The 22,558-nt window shown below is 31.7% G+C and overlaps 1 protein-coding gene across 2 annotated transcripts in view; it reads right to left on the bottom strand.

Annotated features, from left to right (window-relative positions):
• Positions 1 to 22,558, bottom strand: part of EPHA3 (EPH receptor A3) — a 323,316-nt gene that overhangs the window by 131,246 nt on the left and 169,512 nt on the right. For both annotated transcript variants that reach the window (XM_006926248.1, XM_015600167.1), the window contains exon 4: positions 148 to 303. In XM_006926248.1, coding sequence (XP_006926310.1) covers positions 148 to 303 — 156 coding nt within the window. The remainder of the gene's footprint in view (positions 1 to 147; positions 304 to 22,558) is intronic.

Raw genomic sequence — 22,558 nt, 5'->3', positions numbered from 1 at the left:
AAAAGACTTTCAGTTTGCACAGGGGTAACACAAGGAAATGGGCCAAATGCTAAAAAAAAAAAAAAAAAAAAAAAAAGCACGGTAACAAAAGAAAAAAAAACAAAATAAAACAAACATGGAGGCATGGGTTGCAGCAAAACTACTCACGGGTACAAGCCATGGATGGAGGGTCTTTGTCTGCTCGGAAGTAATTATTCTCACACCTGCAGTTCACTGAACCATCGTCATGAGTAGAACTGTGAGGTGGGCACTTGGTGCACTTCGTATTGCCATCTGAAGCCTTGTAGAAACCCGGTTGACAAGCTATGAACAAAATGACTCTTTTAAAATTCTGTGATCATTTTGAAAATGTAGTTTTGAAAATATGTAAAACACATTTCAGGATCTTAGGACATGCATTCACTATGAATATAAATCCATTTTTCCTTCCAGTATTTACAGAAGCAAATAATGTGATCCAGTGTAATTTTTCCACATATACATTTGAATTTGCACCAAATGTTAAAGAAAAAAACCCCACAAAATTTAGATTATTTTGGCACTAGAGTGTGATGAAATTCCCAGTTCATGTTTTCACAGCTTTACTTGGCATTGGAATATTTGTGGAGAAAATAAAGCAAAGCCATGTCATCGTGTAGCCATTCCCTTTTCAAACATCATTTAAACATGATGCAATGTGTACACTATCTGCACTGCAGTTAACACTATATTACTTGTTCACTTGTTTTCTAATTGGTTTCTGTGCGTACAAGTCTATTCCTACAAATCATAAGCAACTATAGGAAGATATCGTGGCTTTGTCTATATTCTAAGATTCTTGATACATGGTTCTCATGAGCTACAATTTATTTTCTGCCTTGACAGTATCATTACTCTACTTTTATGGTAATGGACTAAAATAGAGATTGCAATATATTTTCTTGTCTGCATATTAAATATATAAGGAGATATAATTTATATCTAAAACACTTGTTAACTGTTATTACATTCAAAGTTTTTAAAATAACTCAATAACTCTGTTATCTTCATACTTTCTGGGCATATCTCTGAATGATGTGGTTTTTAAGCTCAATGAACTGGTTTCCAATATTCATTTTAGCTGTCTCTATTATGTGATTTTCATTTAACCTGATATAAAATTCAAAATGCTATACTGTTTCATTTGATCCATTTTCATAGTTACATTGAAATCTGTAATCATTGTGAAAATCCTAATGAGAAATCTCTTGACAGTCCTTTAAGAAATAAATTCGGGGACTAAATTTTTAGTTTCCTCTAGAATATCTTTGGAAGTGAATAATATCTTGAATCTCTAAAACTCAATGTCAGTGCTGCACTGAGATTTGATGACTTAAAGCACTTACACATAGAACAATCCCTGTAGATTATATTTAGCATTGAATTCCAGAATTTTCTTATATTAACTTTACACTGTGAATAACAAATTATTTTCTTTCAAGTAAAACTTGGGTGGACAAATGTTAATTTTAACAATCATTAAATGCATTTGGAAAGATAACACACTATGTTCATAATAACATATCTTCCTACTACATATATTTTGAGAAACACACTGCTAAGGGAAATATGCTGCTAAGACAAACAGAATGACTGAAAATGATAGTAATTATTAATTTAGTTTTGTTGTTTTCTAGTTTCTACTAAGAATGGCTGCTCTAGGATGATGTTATATTATATTGAACAACTTTTGGTGCCACACTGAGAGCCACTCAAATAAATTCTATTGCCCTAACCAAACATAGATTAGGATTATAAACTTTTGAACATTGTCTATAAACATTGGTTAGCAGCTTCATCTCATATCTCCTGTTATATTGCCATGGAGGAAATTATATAAAGTATAAACTATGTACTTAACTTCTGGTTTTGATTTAGCTCATCATTGAAGTGCCTTTAAAGAGGATATCATTGCTCGGTGTTTCAAGATTAAGTTGCAGTGTTCCAATGTATTTTGTTATTTTGTTTGCTTCTGAGTTTATCTGTGTGTCTTTATCTGGGGCTTTTATGAGCTTTATATTTAGCATAAAGATATTCACTAAACAATCACTTTTTGTTACTCTTATCAGTAGCTATATTATATGATACTTAAAAGATAAGACAGTCAGTCATATATTCACTTTTGAGCTACAGCACTACAGCACAGGACTTCTGATAGGAACTTGAAAGCAGGTATAGTTAATAAATCTACAAGTTAAGAATGTTAATTTAAACTAGTAACTAACTTTATCTAATTATGACTATATAATCTTAGAGACGATAATAGTAAAAGATACGTAAGCACATATACATGCAGTTTAATAAAAATTTGTCAATCATCTACTCTTGTTCAGTTTCTTTGATAGCTTTAAAGATACAAATGTCCTTAATTCTGTCCATCTCAAAAGAGCCCTTGCAATCAAAAAACAGGCGACAGACATTTAACACAGGCCACATGAAGCAAGCACTCCATTCTGATTGAGCTATTGGAAGAGACTACACAGAAAAAATATTGTTTGAGAAAGATTGTAAACAGATAGAAGGAGCTGGCCTGCAAGAAGCATAATTAAACACACAAATAGACTGATATGGAAAGACAAACTGTTAAGCAGGAGAATGTGGTAGTATTGTTGGTTATATACTCAACATCTGAATGCTGCTTTCTGCTTGCTAATAGAATGCTGATTTTGTTCAGGATTGCCTCAAACCAGTACTCTCTAACTCAAACTTTATGGCAAGTAGCGATGGATGGCCAACGTTATGGCCAAAGAGATGACCAAAGAGATACAAACAGAAATATGATGAAAGCCACTGGGATACTTTTTTTTTATCCCCATAACAAGATGGTCCCCATGTAACTGAGTGATTTAATTTATGTTATTCCAGAATTATTTATGGACATAATGGCTTACATGGGACAATAAGGAAATCAGAGAGATGTGTACACTGAACTTGTTGACCTAGTAAGCACCTATCTCAAGATTTATTATGATATTGGAAAAATAATATCTTGTTTATTTAAGTTACTGTGGTCAAATTTTGTTTTCCTTACATCAGAAAACATTTCTAAATGACATAAAGACAAAGAGAATTCAGTTGAGATGTACTAATTGAATAGAATTGTAGCTCAATGAGCTATAAAGATCCTAAGAAATCACATTGGCCAGTCTGCATGTTCTTCTGGCTGATAGGCTTTAATTACCGATTTACAGATATTCCTTGAATGTCATCTATATATGAGTATAATACTAGATTCTATAATATCCTATTTTGTAGACATTTTTTCTCTTTCTGAAGTACTTTCATATGTACCATTTCAATTGACTCTCAATCATTCTATTAAATTAAGACATTTGTTGGTTACCTCGGGAAAGAACTTGATATGTTTAGGGCTCATTTCCATAAATCATGGCAATGGATCTCAAAAATCTCTGTTAGTATTAAAAAAAAAAAAGAAAGAAAAAGAAAAGAAAAAAAGTGTGCTAACTGTGAAAGGTCCTGATTTCAACATATAATTACTATGCTTAATTCCCATCCTTCTTCATCCTCCTATTCTACTTCCAACCCATCCTGGAATAAAAAATCCAGAATTATGTATATTGAATAGACTGAATCAAGTTGGGCTAAGAGTACTTGCAATGTAAACAGGAGAATTCAATATGCTAACGTTGGTAACAAGTAAACTTGTTTGACAAATTAAAAATAAAAAATAACAAAAATAAAATAATCATGACAGATATTAATGTATTCATTTTATTGAGTGCATAATTAAAACACAAGCAGAAAGAGTAACATGCTCAAGATAAGAAAAACATTCAATGATAGTCTGAATAAGCAAGAGCTTTTTCTGTTTTAATTTTATATAAATCACTTATTAAAAGCAAATTATTTTTCTTGGCAATTCTGAACTGTTGATATTACAATGAAGCACAGTCATCTAAAAAAAGAAAAATTATATAAATGCCAATCCTTTGTCATCTATTCTAAGTAAGAAACCATTTCAGAAAGACCGACGTTCTCTTGGGTTTCTCCAGAATTTTCTACTTGATGTCCAACACTATTATGGGCACATGGGTGTTTTCGTTGAAAGGGCAGGAGGAGTCTTCAACTTCAAGAGTAGGGTGTCCTACTATATATGGGAGGCAAACAATCAAAATTTCCCTTTCTTACTATAACGAGAATCTCTAAATTCTCCACCAAAGTTGTTCAACAAATTTGAGACTATGACTAAAGAATTAATAATATTAGTAAAATTATTATACTGGTAGGAAACACACTCTTTATATATATAGGGGAAATTCTTTATATTACACACTTGCTTCTAAAATTATCGTATCAATAATCTCCCTCCCTTGAAGTAAATAAACTTGCACTTAAATATCTATTAATGTTCTTCATCCTTCAAAAATTATCATGGAAGAATTTGAAACTTTACTTTGCATACTTGTGTTTTATTATCTTTGCTTATAGTAGTAAGAGCAATGATTTTAATTTGAAAACATCACCCTGCCCTACCTTGAATATAAAACCAGTGATATAACAATCTGCACATTTCTTTTATTTAAGTATTATTTTAGAGACTGAGAAAGTTCAACATATTTTAAAAAGCCAGGCAATGAGTAGAAAGCAAATATGTTAATATGTTTTCTTTCCTTTTATTACTCAAAGGAAGTCTTGGCCAACTTATTACAGAATATCAAAGAAAACAGAATAGTCAAGAAGGGTAAACAAATTAATACTAATTCAGATTTATCCAGTTTTAAGGTTTAAAATAAAAAATTTCTACTATGTAGTCAAGGCCTTTCCTGGAGTAAGCCAGCTACTAAAGCAATACTTAACCTAAGGTGGATGCATGCATATTCAAAGTCTGCTGCCCAAATGACAAAATTCTGATTTATATCTTTCTTTAGATAACCCAATAGTACACATTCTTATCAGTCAAACACTGGTAAAATTATTCATAGATTTCAGGCCCCTGGTAATAAAACCAAAGAGTAATTAAGAGATTAAGATCCTTTAAGCTGCCTTTGGTGCATGGTCCCAGAGATATATCTCTTTGCTCTAATGGAGATTTCTGAACCAGTTAAGTGTGGCAGGAACTCTCATGTTTGATTTTGTGTTGATAAATCAAAATAGCATGATCTATGAATTTAAATCAATAATCATTAAAAATGGAAAGTAGCTCCTCCTCAAACCCTACTGAATATCATCATGGATTTATTAGGAATCAGACTTATTCATATAATGTTTAGATTTTATTTATTCACTTTCATCAAACAAACATGTATTGATCTCCTAAAATGACCTAGACACTATATTGTGTCCAATCTTATAATGCTAAAAGTTACAATACCAGCTTTAAAAAGGATACGAATTCCACATGTCATTGTTATGTTAGAAATAGATCTCCTCACTTGAGAATTTAATTGCTAAAATACTTTTCAATATGATATTTTTACGTTATCTTCACCAAAAAATTCCCTGATTTCTTCTTTTTATCCCAGCACTTCAAGGTGTTTTCAGCATCATATAAGAAAAACACTGGACTAGGAAGGAGGAAATACAGGTTTAGATCTAGTCTTTTCTGCTAGGTAGATGTTAGCTCAAATTCACTGACCAGTTGTCTTCAAATTTTAATAAGGTGGTTGAGACAGTGACTTCCTCTTCTATAACTAAGTCTGAAGTTCTGCTTAGTAATTATTATGTATTTCTATGTTAGACCCTGAGTAATATAGAGACACGAGTTATTTCCTATTAATTTTGTACGCCCTGTGCCTATCACATTTTCTATTGCCTAGCAGTTGATGAGATGCATTTTTTAAGTGAATGATTAACTGGCAACCACTTGTCCTCTCTGCACTTTAATTCCCAGACAGGTATTAAATGACAGGTATTGACTAAGTTGTCTCTAAAAACTCTTCAGGCTACATACTGCAAATGGTTAATACTTTGTGTACAAAAATTTGTAAGATTCCTAGAACTTTCTAAGTAGGAAAAAATAAAGTATCTTCACTTTCATCACTGATTTAAGGATTATAATTAGCCATTTAAATTATAAAATCACATAGGGCAACAAGACAAAAAAATGAGGTTCCCTTCTGACCTAAAAGAAGTATACGTGAAAAAGAAATGACAGATTTTGATCTTTTTAGTGTTTTCCAGTATCAGAGCAGTATGTACTCAAAAGGCATGTTGATTTTATGGTTGGATAAATTGAAAGATAAATTGACTGCCAAAAAAATAATTCCCTAATACTATATTTCATGTTAACCAATAACATCGTAAAGCTATATTTAATTACATTCTTCCTTTTATACACATTATAGATAGATTAGAATGTTTAGAAGTCTGAGAATTTTATGTGAATGAATAAAAATTAAGAAATATTGATAGTAATTATTCTTTTTATTTTTTTAAATGTAAGATGATGTGATCTTTTTTTCTCTGTTGTAAAGAAAATGAGCACGGTATTGAAAATACAATTTAAGAGAGACTACATTTTTCTTCTGTTAGTCTGCAATAAGGTTTTATTTGCTTTACTTTTGCTAATGTAGCTTTTACTTCCTGTTTTTTAAGTGCTGAATTAGTGAGAATATGGTCGCTCATTTATTGAACAAACCCCAAACTTATTGAAAAACCCTAGGATGGACCACAGTAGAACAAAAATGACGCCCTTGCCAAATGTTGATTTTCTATTGAAAAACACTGAAAATATAAATAATAGAAGGAAGCCAAAATAATACCAATCTGTAGTGAATGAATTCAAAATATTTTGGGAATCTGCTGATTTTATATTTATGAAGTAACAATAAAACAGGAAATAAATACTATGGGTCGGTAGTGAGGTAAAATAAAACACTACCAGCTTTGGAAAATAATACAGAAAAAAATATGAAATGGAGGGTATTATGAGCACTACCTATACAATGAATAATAATTATAGAAAAGCTTCAAGATTCTTGGCTTCATTCCCAAAGCACACAGCACACTTTTCCTTTAAGTTGTAATTGATGGGTTTAAGCTATGCTGATACTCAGAATGGGTAAAGTTACCATAGTGAAAGGAAAACAAATGCATTTAGTAAACCATGGCGGCTACTGTTGAAAGAAAGTAGACAGCCTTTCAATTGCAAAGTGAATTTTGTCTCCAGTTGACTAATGTGGTTGACTTTTAAGAGAAAATATGGTCCTAATTAAGAGTTAAAAGGCTGATTTCAATTTGAATTAACTTTAAATTAAAAAATAAAGCTGTTGGTAAATAGGGCCCTTTTAGTATTCAGACCTTAGTTCCATATACACAGGCCATATTATCAATTCCCAGCCATAAACACAAACTAATGACCAGAACCAGCACTGACTAAACAGATGATTTCCTGGCCTTGCAATTCTAGGCCTGACAGGGTCTTTTTGCCGGTACAAGGTCAAAGCAACTGTTTATTCCCAAAATGAGCTGCACTCCACAGTCTTACAGGAACTCTATTCTTTGCCATTTGAATAGAGGTACAATGTTTTGAGGCAAGACAGAGGCATTTCAATACACTGGAAGTGGCTACATTCAGTCATTAAGACCTGCCTGCAATGTGCAGCATTTACAAAGTGATCAAGTGTTTCCTTCTTCTGTTCTTTCCACTGTTCACTAAAAAAGGCCTAAGGCAAAATGCCACCACACCATTAAACACAACAGAATCAATCACAATCTAGTATGGCTCAAAGATAGCTTAGTAACAAGACTTTATTTTGTTTGTTATTGTTTCATCAGATTTAGCAAGACAGGTGCCAGTAACACTGAAATATGTCCAATTTACATTCACCACGAAGAGAATGCTAAAACAACCTTTGGTTCTTAAGGACATTGTAGTTTGCCAACTTTTCAGTTGTCTAACACATTTATGGAAAACTGTGTGTCCTAAGAGTAGCACCAACTGAGTTTTTGTATCTTTGATTATCAATGCCCAGTTTACAAATTCCACCTGCAGAGAATAGTTTTCACCTTCCTGTAATATAACACCGTTTACTGCAAATCTCTAGGTTTAGCATTGAACTTATGTTTCACTTCTGTACTTAAAACAATCACGTGAGACAGATGTTATGTATTTTTCCTGAGGAGATGATTGATGCTTAATGATATTTAGTATCTTGGCTACTTATTCCACTATTATATGTTGTAACCAAAAATGAAACCTGTTTCAGGTGTTTATGCGGTTTTGTATCTGTTGTCTTCTCATCCCATAAAACTTAAAAGTGATAACTAATGTAGGATTGACAATAGATCCAGCACCCTAACATTAATGTAACAAATTTATATGGTGTGACTATAAAGATATCAGGTCTTACTGGGCACATAGGAAAATTGATTACATCATTTTGTCACTGTAACTTTTTGTTGGTAGTAATTTTCTTCAATGATTTGTCAATCCTGTGTCTAGCCAGGTGAATGGCTCTGATGGAAGTCTAGCATTGGGAATAAAGAATGCTTAACTGTTGTAGGTCTGTAGACAGGTATTTGTGAAACATTTCTTTTCAGGGAAATCTGACTACTTACCATAGAATGAATTTTCCACTTTATGTAATCAGCTGGAACAGGAATTTTATTGTGTAGGGGAAAAAAGCATATCATAAATAGTTTCAATAAAAAACTAAAAAGACTTATGCAATTCCACTTTATTATTCTAGCCTGATACTAAGAACTCTCAGCATAGGAAAATGAGATGCTCAACTTCTCTATTATATACTCAATAAGTGGTTTTTCACTAAAATATAACATTATTTTTGGAGTTCTTCAATGTGAGTAAATGTTAAGAATACCAAAAAGAGTAAAAAATATTAACACCTTTCCCAAGATATGGGGGTTCCAAGATATGGAAGATTTGATGCATTTCTGATTATAAATTTGGTACGACTAAGTAACAATGGATTTAAAAACCAATAAAATGGTCATTAATTAAGAGCAAAAAATAGTACTATGAAACCAAAAATTCTTGGTTTCATAGTACTTTCAATTTATTTGATTACATATAGAAGAAATCTGCAACAGAAAAGAATTAATTTTTGTGACTTGCTAAATTCACATTCAGGAATATCTGAAATTATCTAAACTCATAGTCCAGTATCCATTTCTGATTGCTTTCACATTTCATCATCTACTTGGTTACAGGCCAGAGAAAATTTCAACTACCTGAAATTCTTCTTTCCAAACAGTGTGCCTTACTCAGTTAATAATTGATATATCTTGCAAGGCAATCTAGTTACTGAACCTACATATAAATTAAACACTGTAGGTATGATCACGTTTTCATAAAACACATGTATAAAAAACATTCTACCCTTAAAACTCAACTATTATTATACTATTGTAGTGTGATAGGATAATAAGCACCTCATGGTCACTTTTTCCCTCTTTTATCTCCAGGCACCTACTAGAATACTTGGTTCATGAAAAGCAATAAAGAAATTTTGAGAGAAGAATGGAAGCCTTCTTTATTTCTGCATAAAGATGTTCCATAATAATATTTCCTATGCCTAATTACTAATTTTAAATAATCATAGACATATTAGTAGGCCAAATTTTCCTGGAAAGAATCAGTTTCAAGTTATGACTCAATCATGAAGTTTTATAATGAAAATGTAAAAAAAGATGGGAAAATTTTAAAAAATTATGTGTTCCATTAGGTGCTAAATGCAGAAATACATAATATATGTAATATATACATAATGTGTAATCATATATATGCTTAACAATAATTATAAATCATACCTTTAAACTAGAAATAAAAGAAACTCCCCAATTTATTCTAAACATTCCTTTTTAAAAAATTCTTCAAATATGTTTAAGAAAATATCCCAGGACAAAAGCAAACAAACAAACAAAAAAACTTGAGGTATATTTACTAAAGAAGCTTTGTTTCTTAAACAAATAGATTAATTTAGAATGAAAAAGGAGTATGAATATTCTTAATTGAATAATAATAATAATTATGGAATGTAAATCATCTAACCTTAGTTTTCCTTTTAGGAAAAAAAAAAAGTGCAGCTGGCTGACAACTTGCATTTACCATCACACATAGGAATGCAACTTTTCCTAGGATTTGACATTTCTAGAAATCTAGAATTACTATATCTTGTGCATGGAAATGCCACCACTAAAAATAGAATGTTGTAAATAGAAAAACGTCATTTGTTTCCAAAGACTATGGATATACTAGAAAGATGTGAAAATAATAATAAAAGCAAGATACGTCATAGCAAACTTTTGGGTAGGATTAGACTGTAATCTGCAGGTTATCTGGAGATAAATGCTGCAGCTGCAAGCACCCCGGCGAGTAAAATTGAAGTCTATCATTTTCTGTGGTATGTACAAAGCATTCAAATATTTATGTGATATATAAAAGTCAGAAGCCAAAAGTGGAAGGCAGATCATTTCTAAGGTAAAGCCTTGAAGCAAGAGGCTTTAGTGTTCATGAAAATTAAAGAAAAAAGAGGGTAGATGAAACAGAAGACATAAGAGCCTCAAATCAGTCTGGGGAGGCATATAGAACAATCAGGTTATGCAGTGCCTTGCAGTTTATATTTAAGGGCTTGTTTTTTATACAATAAGTGTTGTGGAAGGTCATTGAAAGGTTTCATGCATGAGGTACACTATAATTAGATTTATATTTCAAAGTGATTATTCTTGTTCCTATGGGGAAAATGCATTGAACTGAGTCAAGAATGAAACAGACCGGAAATTATTGAAATAATCCAAATTAGAGATGATATGACATAGATGGAGGAAGAGTTATGGGCATAGAAAGAAGTATATCCATTTGAGATATTCATTTGAGATAATATTGATAGGTCTTGCAGATAGAATGGATGCAGAGCATAAGGTAGAAGGACATATAAGGACTGACATCCAAGCTTCTTGTTCAAGTTGTTGGGTGATATTTCTGTTTACTGAATTAGGAAATGAATGGATTACATAGGTAAAGACACAAGAGTTTAATTTTAATATGTTACATCTAATTAGCCAAGTAAGCTTTTGCTGTACTAAATTGTGAGGTATTTACAGTCTTTGTACTGCAAATAAACTGTTTCTAATATTTTCATATTAAAAAAATGTCAAGTTTAGTTTTCTTTGTCATATAGGCTTTTGTTTATTGACACCAAATGAAGTTGGCTATAAAAAATATGGATTTCCAGAGAAGCAAACAGGATTAAGCAATATGTAGCTTTTCTAAAATGAGTACAATGAAATACTGCTGGAGAATTCTTCCCTGTTAGGCATACATTAGAAAAACAGAGTCTTTACTGAATTGGCTGATTCAGAACACGATGGTAACTAAACCAAAATATTGATTTTGATTTGCTCATGACACAGATACTTGACTTTAAAAACAGAAAACCTATGTTCCATGGACTCCACCTTTTCCCTAATTTTGCTAATATATACTATTTATCAAAGCAGAAAAGGAGAAAATTATGATATCAACAAAAATATGTCATGTCTATTGGACCAACAATTTAAAAGTAACGTCAATTCTGATAAATCAATAGATGTTATTATTTTGATGTGGAGATTGTAATTGTTAAGAACACAGGTTCAGAATGCTCAGGTTCAAATCTTGACTCTTCCATGTACTACCTGTGAAGTTACAAATCCTCTTAATGTCTCAGTTTTGGAGTCCATAAAATAACAGGATAGTAAAAGAACTCTAGGATTTTGTAAGAATTAAATTGAGAGTATAAGCATCAAATATATATTCGAAATTGGTATTAATATATATAATTAAACATTTACATAATGTATACAAACATTTCCAAAATCTATGACATGATTCAAACTATTTGTTAATGTATTTAAAAATATTAAACCACATTTGCCTTTTACTAGTTTTTTATTTTTACAGATATAGTATGCATTCACTTCTTCTTGGAATAGAATTATATTTTTTTCAGAGAATTCTCAAAAATATATGACAAAACAGAACTTCTTGTTAAAGTAAGTTATTAATAGATGTTCAACCTGTCCTTTGATGTGCCCAATGCTTCAATTATGTCATTTGACCCTAGATATTTCCATAGATATATTATGTCTGCACAACTTTTTTCTTTAACATAGACAAACCAGAGCAAAAATATGCCCTTGGTTGCTGGTTGATATTCTAGATCATCTTGTCACACATAACTAATGCTTTTTCTCTCCTCTGAAATTCTTTCATTTACTGGTGGAAGGACCAATGTTGAATCTGTTCCCCTCAGGGATAATTGAAATAATTACCTCCAACTTTATAGTTCAAAATCCCTTTTCTTCTTTGTGTAGATTCACTTCCACCCCTCCCCCAATACTGACGATCTATTTTTATTTTTTTGGCTGCCATATGCACCAGCAAACACAAACTTGGCTGACTTCCCTCCACATCTTGTCCTCACTGTTTGAAGGAGCTCTCTTTTACTGAGTATCAAAATATATCTGACTTTAAAATTCTTTAGTTTTCCTGAGTCTTATTTCTCCTTCTCCATAAGTACAGACTATTGCTAAGGTGATAGTGATCCTTTCAACTTCCAGCCACTTGTCCAACTCTACATTATGTTGGCACTGACCAATGTCTCCCTCCGTCTGATAGCTTTTCTGACAGTTAATGAGAAGTAAAAGGCTAGAGTTATTAGTCCAAATCCTAGGGGATAAGTGTCCAGATTACAAAAACCACATTCACATATGGCAATAATTGGCAGGCTCTTTTAGGTGATCACAGTATTATTCCTAAAGAGCCAATGGATAGTTGAATAATTCTTTGGTGCCAAATAGGAAACTCTCTTGAATAAGATAAGTATTTATCATTTTTTGTAAAGTTACTGCTTTTTTTCCCCCAATGGATTTTTCCAGTGAAATTGATTCATTTGAATAGCTTATTCCAAAATTTATATAATTTTACCCAAATTCTAGGCTTAACTCTATAGCAATTGAAACTTCAGAAATAAGATACTTCAGTCCCATGTTGCATAAGGTATTATAGATTTTAAAAAGCCAAACATTTATACAGTAAATACATAGTACTAAGAGCAGCCCAGCTTTGTAAATAATATATTTCAAGAAGCTTAATTCCATTTAGTTTTGAATTACAAGCAAAGCTTCCTTATCCAATTCTATTCTTTCATGTAGGAGGAAGAACAATCTCAAACTGGAAAACAATAACCCTACGCTGTAGTTCTGAATGGAGCTGTCTGTCTGGGTACCGTCTTAAGGTTGTGGGAACTTGTTGCAGACTCCATAGACAATGGGTGGTGAAGATAGACTTGACACCAGATCTTCTTCAAATCACATGCTGTTTTCATTATTCTCACAGTATAGAATTTTAAGATTAGCTAACAAATTTCCTGGGGCCAATTTAGCTGGGACACATACGCTTTTGATAATATTTTACTCTATATATACCTTCTCATATTGAATCTGGGAACAGTCTAATATGACAAGTCACTGGTGTGAACTTCTTCGTGGAAAAGTAGGAACAAAAGAAGCACCCTCCTCAAATTCATATTATTCATCATTCCTTCCTCTATCGATTACTGTAGGTACAGAATTGGTTTTCAATAGCTAAGATGATATCGATTCCACTTTAGGAAAAGTTTCTTTTCAATTTTAATTTATAGAAAATTTATAGCAACTATTCATAAAGATAGGTTGTTACTTATCATATGAATAAAGTGATTTTATTCAATAGTAACGTATTTAAATATTACATTAATAATTTTTCAGGAGTTGTAAAATACTTTAAATACTTATTGTGGTGTTATATACCTATATTCATTGCTGGTAACCTAATAACTAATTTTTGTTAATCAAGATTCTAAATAAGCAGATAATTAAATTTTAACAAAGATTAAAAACTCTTACCATCAAGCTCCATAGTTTAAAAAAAAAGTTCACAGATTGTTTTATTTAAAATTCCACATCTTAGAATAAATAGATTACTTCATCTATTTAGTACTAGTCTCCCAGGATTAAAAGATGACACAAGATGGTTCACTGATTGCATTGGAGAATATCTTTCCCCTAAAGCAAAAATAAAATCCCTTAGGTCACCTTTAGTTTCTTATCTCAAGTTACTCTTTCATTTGCTGAATTTCTATTTCTCTGTGTCAACTGTAACTTGAAAATTAAACACCTTTGGGACACTAGGGAATAGCACAAGATGAACACTATTCTGCCCACAGCTGGAGGCCACTGAAATGCTGCTACACCAGATGAAGGGAAAGGCTTGGACTTCGTGGGAGGATAACAGCAGGGAGTTGGCTCTCACATCTGGTATTCCTCATTATTTCTATTTAAATTATCTTCACTTACATGTATGCCTATCGTTCTTCTAAATACTTACAATTAAACAAGTAGTATAATAATATAGATAAAAGTATGAGTCACCCTTCTTAGAACTAAGCAATTTTTTTTAATATCGGAAATTATCTAGTGTTCAGAATTCTGAGCATTTTGAACCCACCCATTGTTTAAATGCATACTTTTCACAATAACAGAACAAACTGGTATTTATAAATGTTTTATATATGTGTGTGTGTATACCATTACTTGTAGAGACAAAGTTAAGAGTATTTTAAATTCATTTCTATATATAGTCATAGGAAGCATATTAAGAGCAAGATGTTACACTATGAGCCTTCACTGAAAAGCCCGTAATCTTTATTTGTAGGGAATTCACAAGGTAGCTGACATTAAAAGAGAGAGAGAAGATATTTCAATATTTTTTGGCTTTGGTTTATGCAACAGGGGCCTCCACTTTCACACAAAGATTAAACATGTCTCTGGACAGGACAAGTTTGGGGCAAGACCCCTTCTCTGGATAGGGTTTTGATGCGTAGCGTCACTGTGCTTACTTAGCCTCTAGAGTTTCGGTTTTCTCATCATCCTGGTGGTGTACTACTAATAATTACATGATTCTCCTGTTTGTAATTTTAACATTTGCATATGCTTCAATCTTAGCATGTTATATTCTCATTATCTTTCTGTGGGAGTCTCAGCCCTATTACACTAAAAATTCATTGAAGAGAGGAATTATGTCTTATACGTCTTTGCATATTAGGTATCTTAACACTGATATAAAATTGGTAGTTATTTATTGTAACAAATTAACTCTAATACATATAAATATACACATACATACATACGTTTATGGTGTGTATATGTGTATGCATTTACAGTATTAGCTCCCTTTCCAACCTCTCTCCCATCTGCCTACTCAATCCCTCTCTCCAAATGTTCTTAGATTCTGTAGAAAAAAAGAGAAAAATAAGAAATAACATTTATGAATGAAGATTTAGAAAATTGTCTACATTTTAGAAATTGGAGAAAGATTAAATAATATAGAGAAGGTGATACAGGAGTGATGAATGGGAAATATGGATACTGAGGGTCAATAATTTCAACAAAAGCATGAGCAAGAATAAAAAATTCTAAATAAAATGTGAAAAATATGAGATCCAAAAAAGTTTGGGTTAAACAATTTGAATTCAACTTTTAGTCTAAGAAACATTTAAAATTCGCCATTTTGGGAGGGAGGTGTGTGCAATTCTGATTCCACGAAGCCTTTTAAATGTAATTAACACAGTATTAGCATCTGTGTAAGGTGTTATATGTTTTTTATACACACACACACACACCACACACAAGAAAATTCATTACTGATAGCAATTCTTGTGATTTATAACTGTATCATTCTTTTTTGTATATTTTCACATTGTGACTAGATTCAGTTTGGCATCTCCATAACTAAATTTTCTACAGTTAGGTTTATAATAAATGTAAGCTTTTGCTTTGGAAATGCATACATTTAACCATAGGTATCATGAACATAGCCTTTCTGTTATCAAGCTGGCCTGCCATCTGATCATTTATGTGCAAACTCAGATTTTCTATCTGATAGTTATGAGCAAACAAATGGGGGTCTGAATATATGGAGAGATTTTTAGAAGTCAGAAAATGATCTGAAATGTAAAGGGTTTGCAAAGAAGCCAGGCTAACTAAGTTATATAAACTATCATCGTCCTTTCCCTCCCCCAACAAAAACATCCAATTAAAGGATGGGAGATTGCTTAGAAAAATAACTTCCTTAATAGCTGTTAATACTGTACAAAATTATACCTTAACATCTCATTTCAGGAAGAGGATTGTAAGTTTTTATTTTGCTGCAGAAAGCATGATTTCCATTCATCAACAGTGTGGCTTTCTGAAACATCTCTTCAAGTTATTATGGTGGTTTATAACCAAACCCGGTTGTAAAATATGATGTTACAAAAAAATCAATAATAAAATATTCATGTGATCCAAGATTTTCCCAAATTGAATTTGACTGGGTCATGGCAGTATGCTGATGTCTGGAATGCAAGTAATATACTACATTATTGATGCCTGTCAAATAACGGAAATTGTTACAAATTAATTCATCCCTAACCTAATTAACCCCGTGTGCAATATTATATGCATTCCAGACGAATACTGTTTTGCTCCGGCCATAAAACTAGAAAGGACAATATTTCAACCTTTAAAATCACCTTTTAAGCCACTTAGAAACCTCAAAGAATATTGCTTATGTAGAAGTGATGTAAAAGAATGCATTACCTCATCTGTTTAAATTATTTTTGGTCTGATACAAATGTTCTCTTAATTTTTTTAATTGTAAAAATAATCTTAGGAAAATGTTCTGGCTTGATAGCTCAATACATATCAAGATAAATTTTATCACTGTATCACAGTGATCAGATCTGATCTTTTTGTAATCAGTGGGTAGATTGTTAATTTTTTATGGTGCTTTGCAATTTCTCTTCAACTTTCTCTTTACACATATCCCTCTCTACCCCCATTTGTCAGTAATATTCTGCTCTTCCCTTTGGCAATACAAGGCCAGATTTGAACACCTCCAGATTTGAAATTTTCCTATGCTCCAAATTTATCTTGGATCAACAACACATTAATATTTATTAGTCTTTTTTTCTTTCCTGCTAGTTGCACATACTGCATACTTTACTTCTTAATTTTCTTAACTAATTATTATATAGTACAAAAGGGCAATTCCAAAGACAAAATCTAATAGAGAGATATTTCAATATGACTTTCTGTGGTCATCATTTTATATTGTACTGCAAAACTTTCTTTTGATTATGGGCAAAATTATATTTTTCCTAATTTTAGAATAATTTGATAGTTGAATAAGTAGATTTCAAAAAAGGAGGACAGCTTTCAGTGGCAGTAGAGAGTGCATAAATATGCTGAAGTTGGATCTCAGGAAAAATTAGGACTTTGCCCTAATTGTCTAAATGATCTTGGGGAAGTTATTCAACAACTCCGAACTTGATTTCCACATGTGTGTACTTAGTACAAAAATGTCTGCCTCAAAGAGTGAACACTGAACACTGAAATGACCATTCATTAAGTGTTTAAAATAGAACAGGTATTTGCTAAAACAAATAGCTTTTGTTATTATTTAGCAGTTGTAGTTCACAACTGGGACTTGTGTGCAATGTTAGCATTTTCAATTCTTAGCATTTCAGTTTTGGTATTGTTTTAACATGAAGTGACTATCAAGTGTGTTCAAAATCTAAAGATTTTATTTTTCATAAAAGAGCGTTAAGTACTCTCAAGGAGAAAGCTGTAGTACATTTTTAAAGAGAATATTTCCTTCTACCTTCAAAATCTAAAACAGTGAAAGTGTTTTGTGATTAATCTCCATTTTGAGAGAGAGTAAGCTAGAGAGAGAGAAAGAGAGAGAGAGAGAGAGAGAGAGAGAGAGAGAGAGAGATGGCTGTATTGTGCCAGATATGGTCAAAATGCGTTAGTGAAATATCATATCTGATAACAACTAATGTGAAATGATATGCCACTGATTGGAATGTCATTGATACTGTGGCCTGTTGTTCTCGACACCACAGAAGAGAATCAAAGTATGTTTCATGCTGATAAAGCTGGCAATATGGACAGGAAATAATGCCAGAGAGACTGATTAAGTGTTAACGTTCCCACCTGGTGCTATGAAAATAGCAAACAACATTCATAATTCAGGATGATTTTCTCCTCTCGTGTTTACTTTTATGCCAGCTGCATTATATGAAAGAGTTAATATTGATGAACACTTTTTTCCTCATAATACCTTCCCAGGTAAGGAGTAGGTTATAAGAAGACTTATCTTTTAGTATGATTACTTTCAAGAAATACTTCTTATATTTATATTAAGTATAAGAAAGGTGTTTCAAGTGGGCACAAAAGTATGACTCATCCATTCTCTTTGATTTTATATCTAAGTTGATAGATACTTCACTGAAACTGTCCTTTGACTGACAAATATTTGAATAGGCATGTTTTTCTTATGAAAATGTTTTAGAGGTAATACAAGGGTCCTGCATCTCAGATTTGTATTCTCAAGGAATAATGTTAACTAGAATAAAGTTCTGAAATGAGAATAAATCTTTTTCTGAAACTATGCTTCATCTATCACAATTAGACTTGCCGGCATGTACCATCTTAGCATCATTGGCGTCTCCACATGAAACTATTTATGAGGCAAATCCAATATAAGGCCCAAAGAAAAGGAACTCTGCCTGAACTGCTAAAGCTTAGACGGTTAAGAAAACAACACTGCATTTTTTTTTTTTTTTTTTAGAAAATTATCGTCACAGGTTTTAAGCATCCTAAATCAAAAGATATAGTGATATTCATTCAACCTTAGGGAAAATTCTCCTAAAACAAGATTAAATGTCATTGCTAAAACAGATCAATGGTAACACATTTGTGTGAGTGACTATTGCCCAAAAGACTAAAAAAAAGAAGCTTTTATTATTTCCTGAAGGTGCACTGAAGTGTTCCTGTCCACAGAGTTCTAAACTGTAGCTCGTATTCCAAATGTTGCATTACATAATTTGGTTGATACAATCAAACCATGCTTCCCAATACTATCTTTTTCAAAGTCATCTTTATTGGCATGTACTCCTGTTATAAGACATTACATTTTAACAAACATAAAATAAAATAAGAATAATTTTTACACAGATAGACACACATATAGATGTAATATTTTTTTCCAAATATACACATCAGGAATTAATTTGCTGGGTGTACCCAAGTGATGTAATGATGTAACAGGGATTTCTATTAGTAATTTGTAGATTTTAGTCAGGTTTTATGGTCCATTTGAAGGCACTGTGTTTATATTTTGTAGGCTGCCATCTAGGTGCCAGATAGCTGAATGCATCTTAAGTTACCAATGAGGTCATCACTGAATAACATGCTGAGAACAGCAGGACTATGACCAGGGTCTGGAAATGAGGCACAGTCATGAAAATGTGTGTCTTCATTTGTATCCTTTCATAATTTATTTCCATGAGCTTTCATTCTACAATCAGTGTGTTCTGGAACTCTGATAAACACACAATAAATTGCTTTGCATTATATCGATATTGATCGTCATGATATTAAGGCTCTCCCATTGTCAGAACAAAGTATACTACTTATTCACATGTGATCCTCATGGCCCACAGTTTATATAAAAACATCCACATACATTCAGTATCACAATAAAACAAAACAAACAAATGAATATATTTTTCAGATATATTTGAAGTGAGTCTATCATCTATCTATCTATCATCATTGAGAGAGAGAGAGAGAGAGAGAGAGAGAGAGAGAGAGAGAGAGAAATTAGAAACTACTTTAAAAATTAGAAATACAGCTTTTTATATAGGCTCAAAAGATTGACTTGACTACATGCTGATAATTTTATGATCAAGGAGGTGACTAAATTTGACAAAACTTGAAATTTTACTATATAATTTGTGGTAGAGAAATTGACTTTTCAGAACATAATTGATTCAAATGTAATATTCTGTAACAGTAGATTCTTCCAATATAACCAAGTGGGGAAAAGCATATTGAAACGTTTAGTGAAATGAAAAGCAATATAAAATGTTAGTTCTTAGATTATGTGTTTATGTCTGTGTGTGCACGTATAATATCAAATTGCTATTATAATTAGCTAGAGTCTAAGTTGATACTATCATAAAATCAATTTTGGAATTCTTACAAGAACAGTTTACTATACAAAAATTATAACCTGCCATGATAACATGAGAATGTATCATTTTATTTTACTGATGACAACTTTATACAAAAATATGTTGTATTTAGAAGCTGGAATGACAAAGATAACAGAAGAAAAGTCTAATAATTTTTGCTTTCTCTTTTTCTGTTACTATTCACTAATATATCATTTCTTTTCTTAAATTGTTTACATTATTTAATTTAAATAATTTATTTAAAATTATCTTAAAAATTAAAAGCTACACAAGTTGTTACATGAAACAATAGACTTTATGTTTGATTTTAAGATATGTACTATATATGATAACAATAGCATGGGAGTGAGGAAAGCTATACTTACAAATTTCCTATATTTTATGAGAAGTAATTCATTATCAACTTAAAGTAGATTTTGGTAAGTGTACACCAAAAAGTTACACAAAGAAGTATTGTTAAAGGTCAATAGAGGAATCATATGATATACTAATTATTGCATTAAATTAATTGAGTAACAAAACCAAAAAGACTAAAGAAAAAACATAAGAAAAAAAAGAACTCAGACAAAAATAAAATACTATCTAATGGTACACCTACATTCAAGCATATTAACTTTTACATTAAATATGAAAGATAAACACTCCAAACATATGAAAGTCAGTCAGATTGGATCAAAAGAGCAAGATTCAATTATATGCTATCCATAAGATATATACTTTAACTTCAAAAACAAAAATATATTGGAAGTGAAAAGATGAAAGAAAATATACCATAAAAAGAGAACTGTAGTACTTATATTAACATCTGACAAATTTCAAAGAAAAGAATATTATTAGACATAAAGAGGGACCTAATAAAAATGTTAACAAAGTAGAAAGAAATACAATTTTAATGCATCTGAACCTAAAAATATAGCAGAAAAACAAAAAGCAAAAATTGACAAAATTTAAAGGAGAAAAGTAAGTTTAGAAAGAATACTTAAAGTTGTCTTTTTTCACAGACTGCATGATGTCTACATAGAAAATCTAAGGAATCTATTGAAAAAGTTATTGCATAACTATAAATGAACTCTCACATTTTAGCCTGTCTCTAAAAGCATTCTTCACAACTTCACAGTTTTCTTAGAATTTGTGATATTTAGGAGTAAAAATAAAAGATAAGCAGCATTATTATAATCCTTGAGTACTTCAAGTCCTTCAGCAAAGAGTTTACATTACATGTTGATTTTATTATTATCAGAAGTCACAAATATATGTGACCAAAAGACCCAAAAGAAGTAAAATCAGAAAACATTTGTGGAGGAATGTGCTTAACATAGGAAATTGAGGTGCCAACACTTTGATAAGCCACCTAGATTTTATACCTCCACTTCTACAACTTTAATTGCTGCGTAATTTAAGGATGTCCTTTTAATTCTCAGTGCCCCTCTGTTCATTCCTTTTCCAACAAAATCATGCCACATTTGCACTATCCCCAAAGCCATTCTTCAATATTTTTGGCCATTTCACATGAGACAACAAATCCCAGAATGTTTTCCAGACAGTATATGGAGAATATTCCAAGTTACACTGCCAGCGATGAAGTGCTGAAAATACAAGCATCTGTGCCAAGGAAGGGGACTCTGAGGCCAAAAAGCCCCTAGGAAGTATTAATGATATAGACACTTAATAAACAATTCCAGAGCTGGTATTTGCTGAGGAAAGACAATCCATGTTCTCTAAAGTAGAATAATAAACATAGATTTTAAGAGACAGTTGATGGCTTGGACCATGACTCTCTTAAATCCATTGGGTTTTTTGGCTAGCACTGAAGTGAATGTTGAACTTGAAAATTCTGAAAAATGTCTTGACTCAGTTATAATTATAATTTGTTTCTTTCCAGTCGAAGTGAAAGGTACACATAGGAACAAAATGCAGAAATTTTAAATCTGTCTCTACACCTCAAATCTCAATATTACCTTTTGCCCCATTTTGGACACCAGTGTTTGTATGGTTTCACTTAGATCGTTGGTCGACACAGTAAATGTCAAAAGCAAGAACAAAGAAATTGTAATATTTACCTAAAAGTTCATTCCTCCAAAATGTCAGCATTCTTTTCCCAAGGATAGTAATTGGGAGAACAAATAAAAAAGTGTTGAAGTCAAATTCTTTCATTTTATATTTCTTTTATTTGTAATTCAGAATCTAAAATAGAGTTTCTTTCTTTTTTAAAACATAGGGAAGATTCTTATGTACTATTAATTTTTTTTGCATCTGGAAAAAAAGGAACTGTTAAATGTTAGCAGTGACCATTTGTAAAATGCTTACAATTTGCTAGATATCTCCCTGACATTTTATTTAATCTTCATTACAGTCCTTCATATCAGTACCATCATAAGCTCCATTATATAGATGAGGAAACTAAGTATTAGAGAAGTCAAATAACAACCTAGGAAATGGTAGTCTGGATAAGAACCCAGGCATTCTGGCTCTAGATACTGTGTTCCAAATAGCTATGTTTAATGAAGGAGGAGGAG

This window comes from Pteropus alecto, unplaced genomic scaffold, assembly GCF_000325575.1.
Source record: "Pteropus alecto unplaced genomic scaffold, ASM32557v1 scaffold239, whole genome shotgun sequence".
NCBI lineage: Eukaryota > Metazoa > Chordata > Mammalia > Chiroptera > Pteropodidae > Pteropus > Pteropus alecto.
This window is presented reverse-complemented; position numbering and strand designations above follow the sequence as displayed.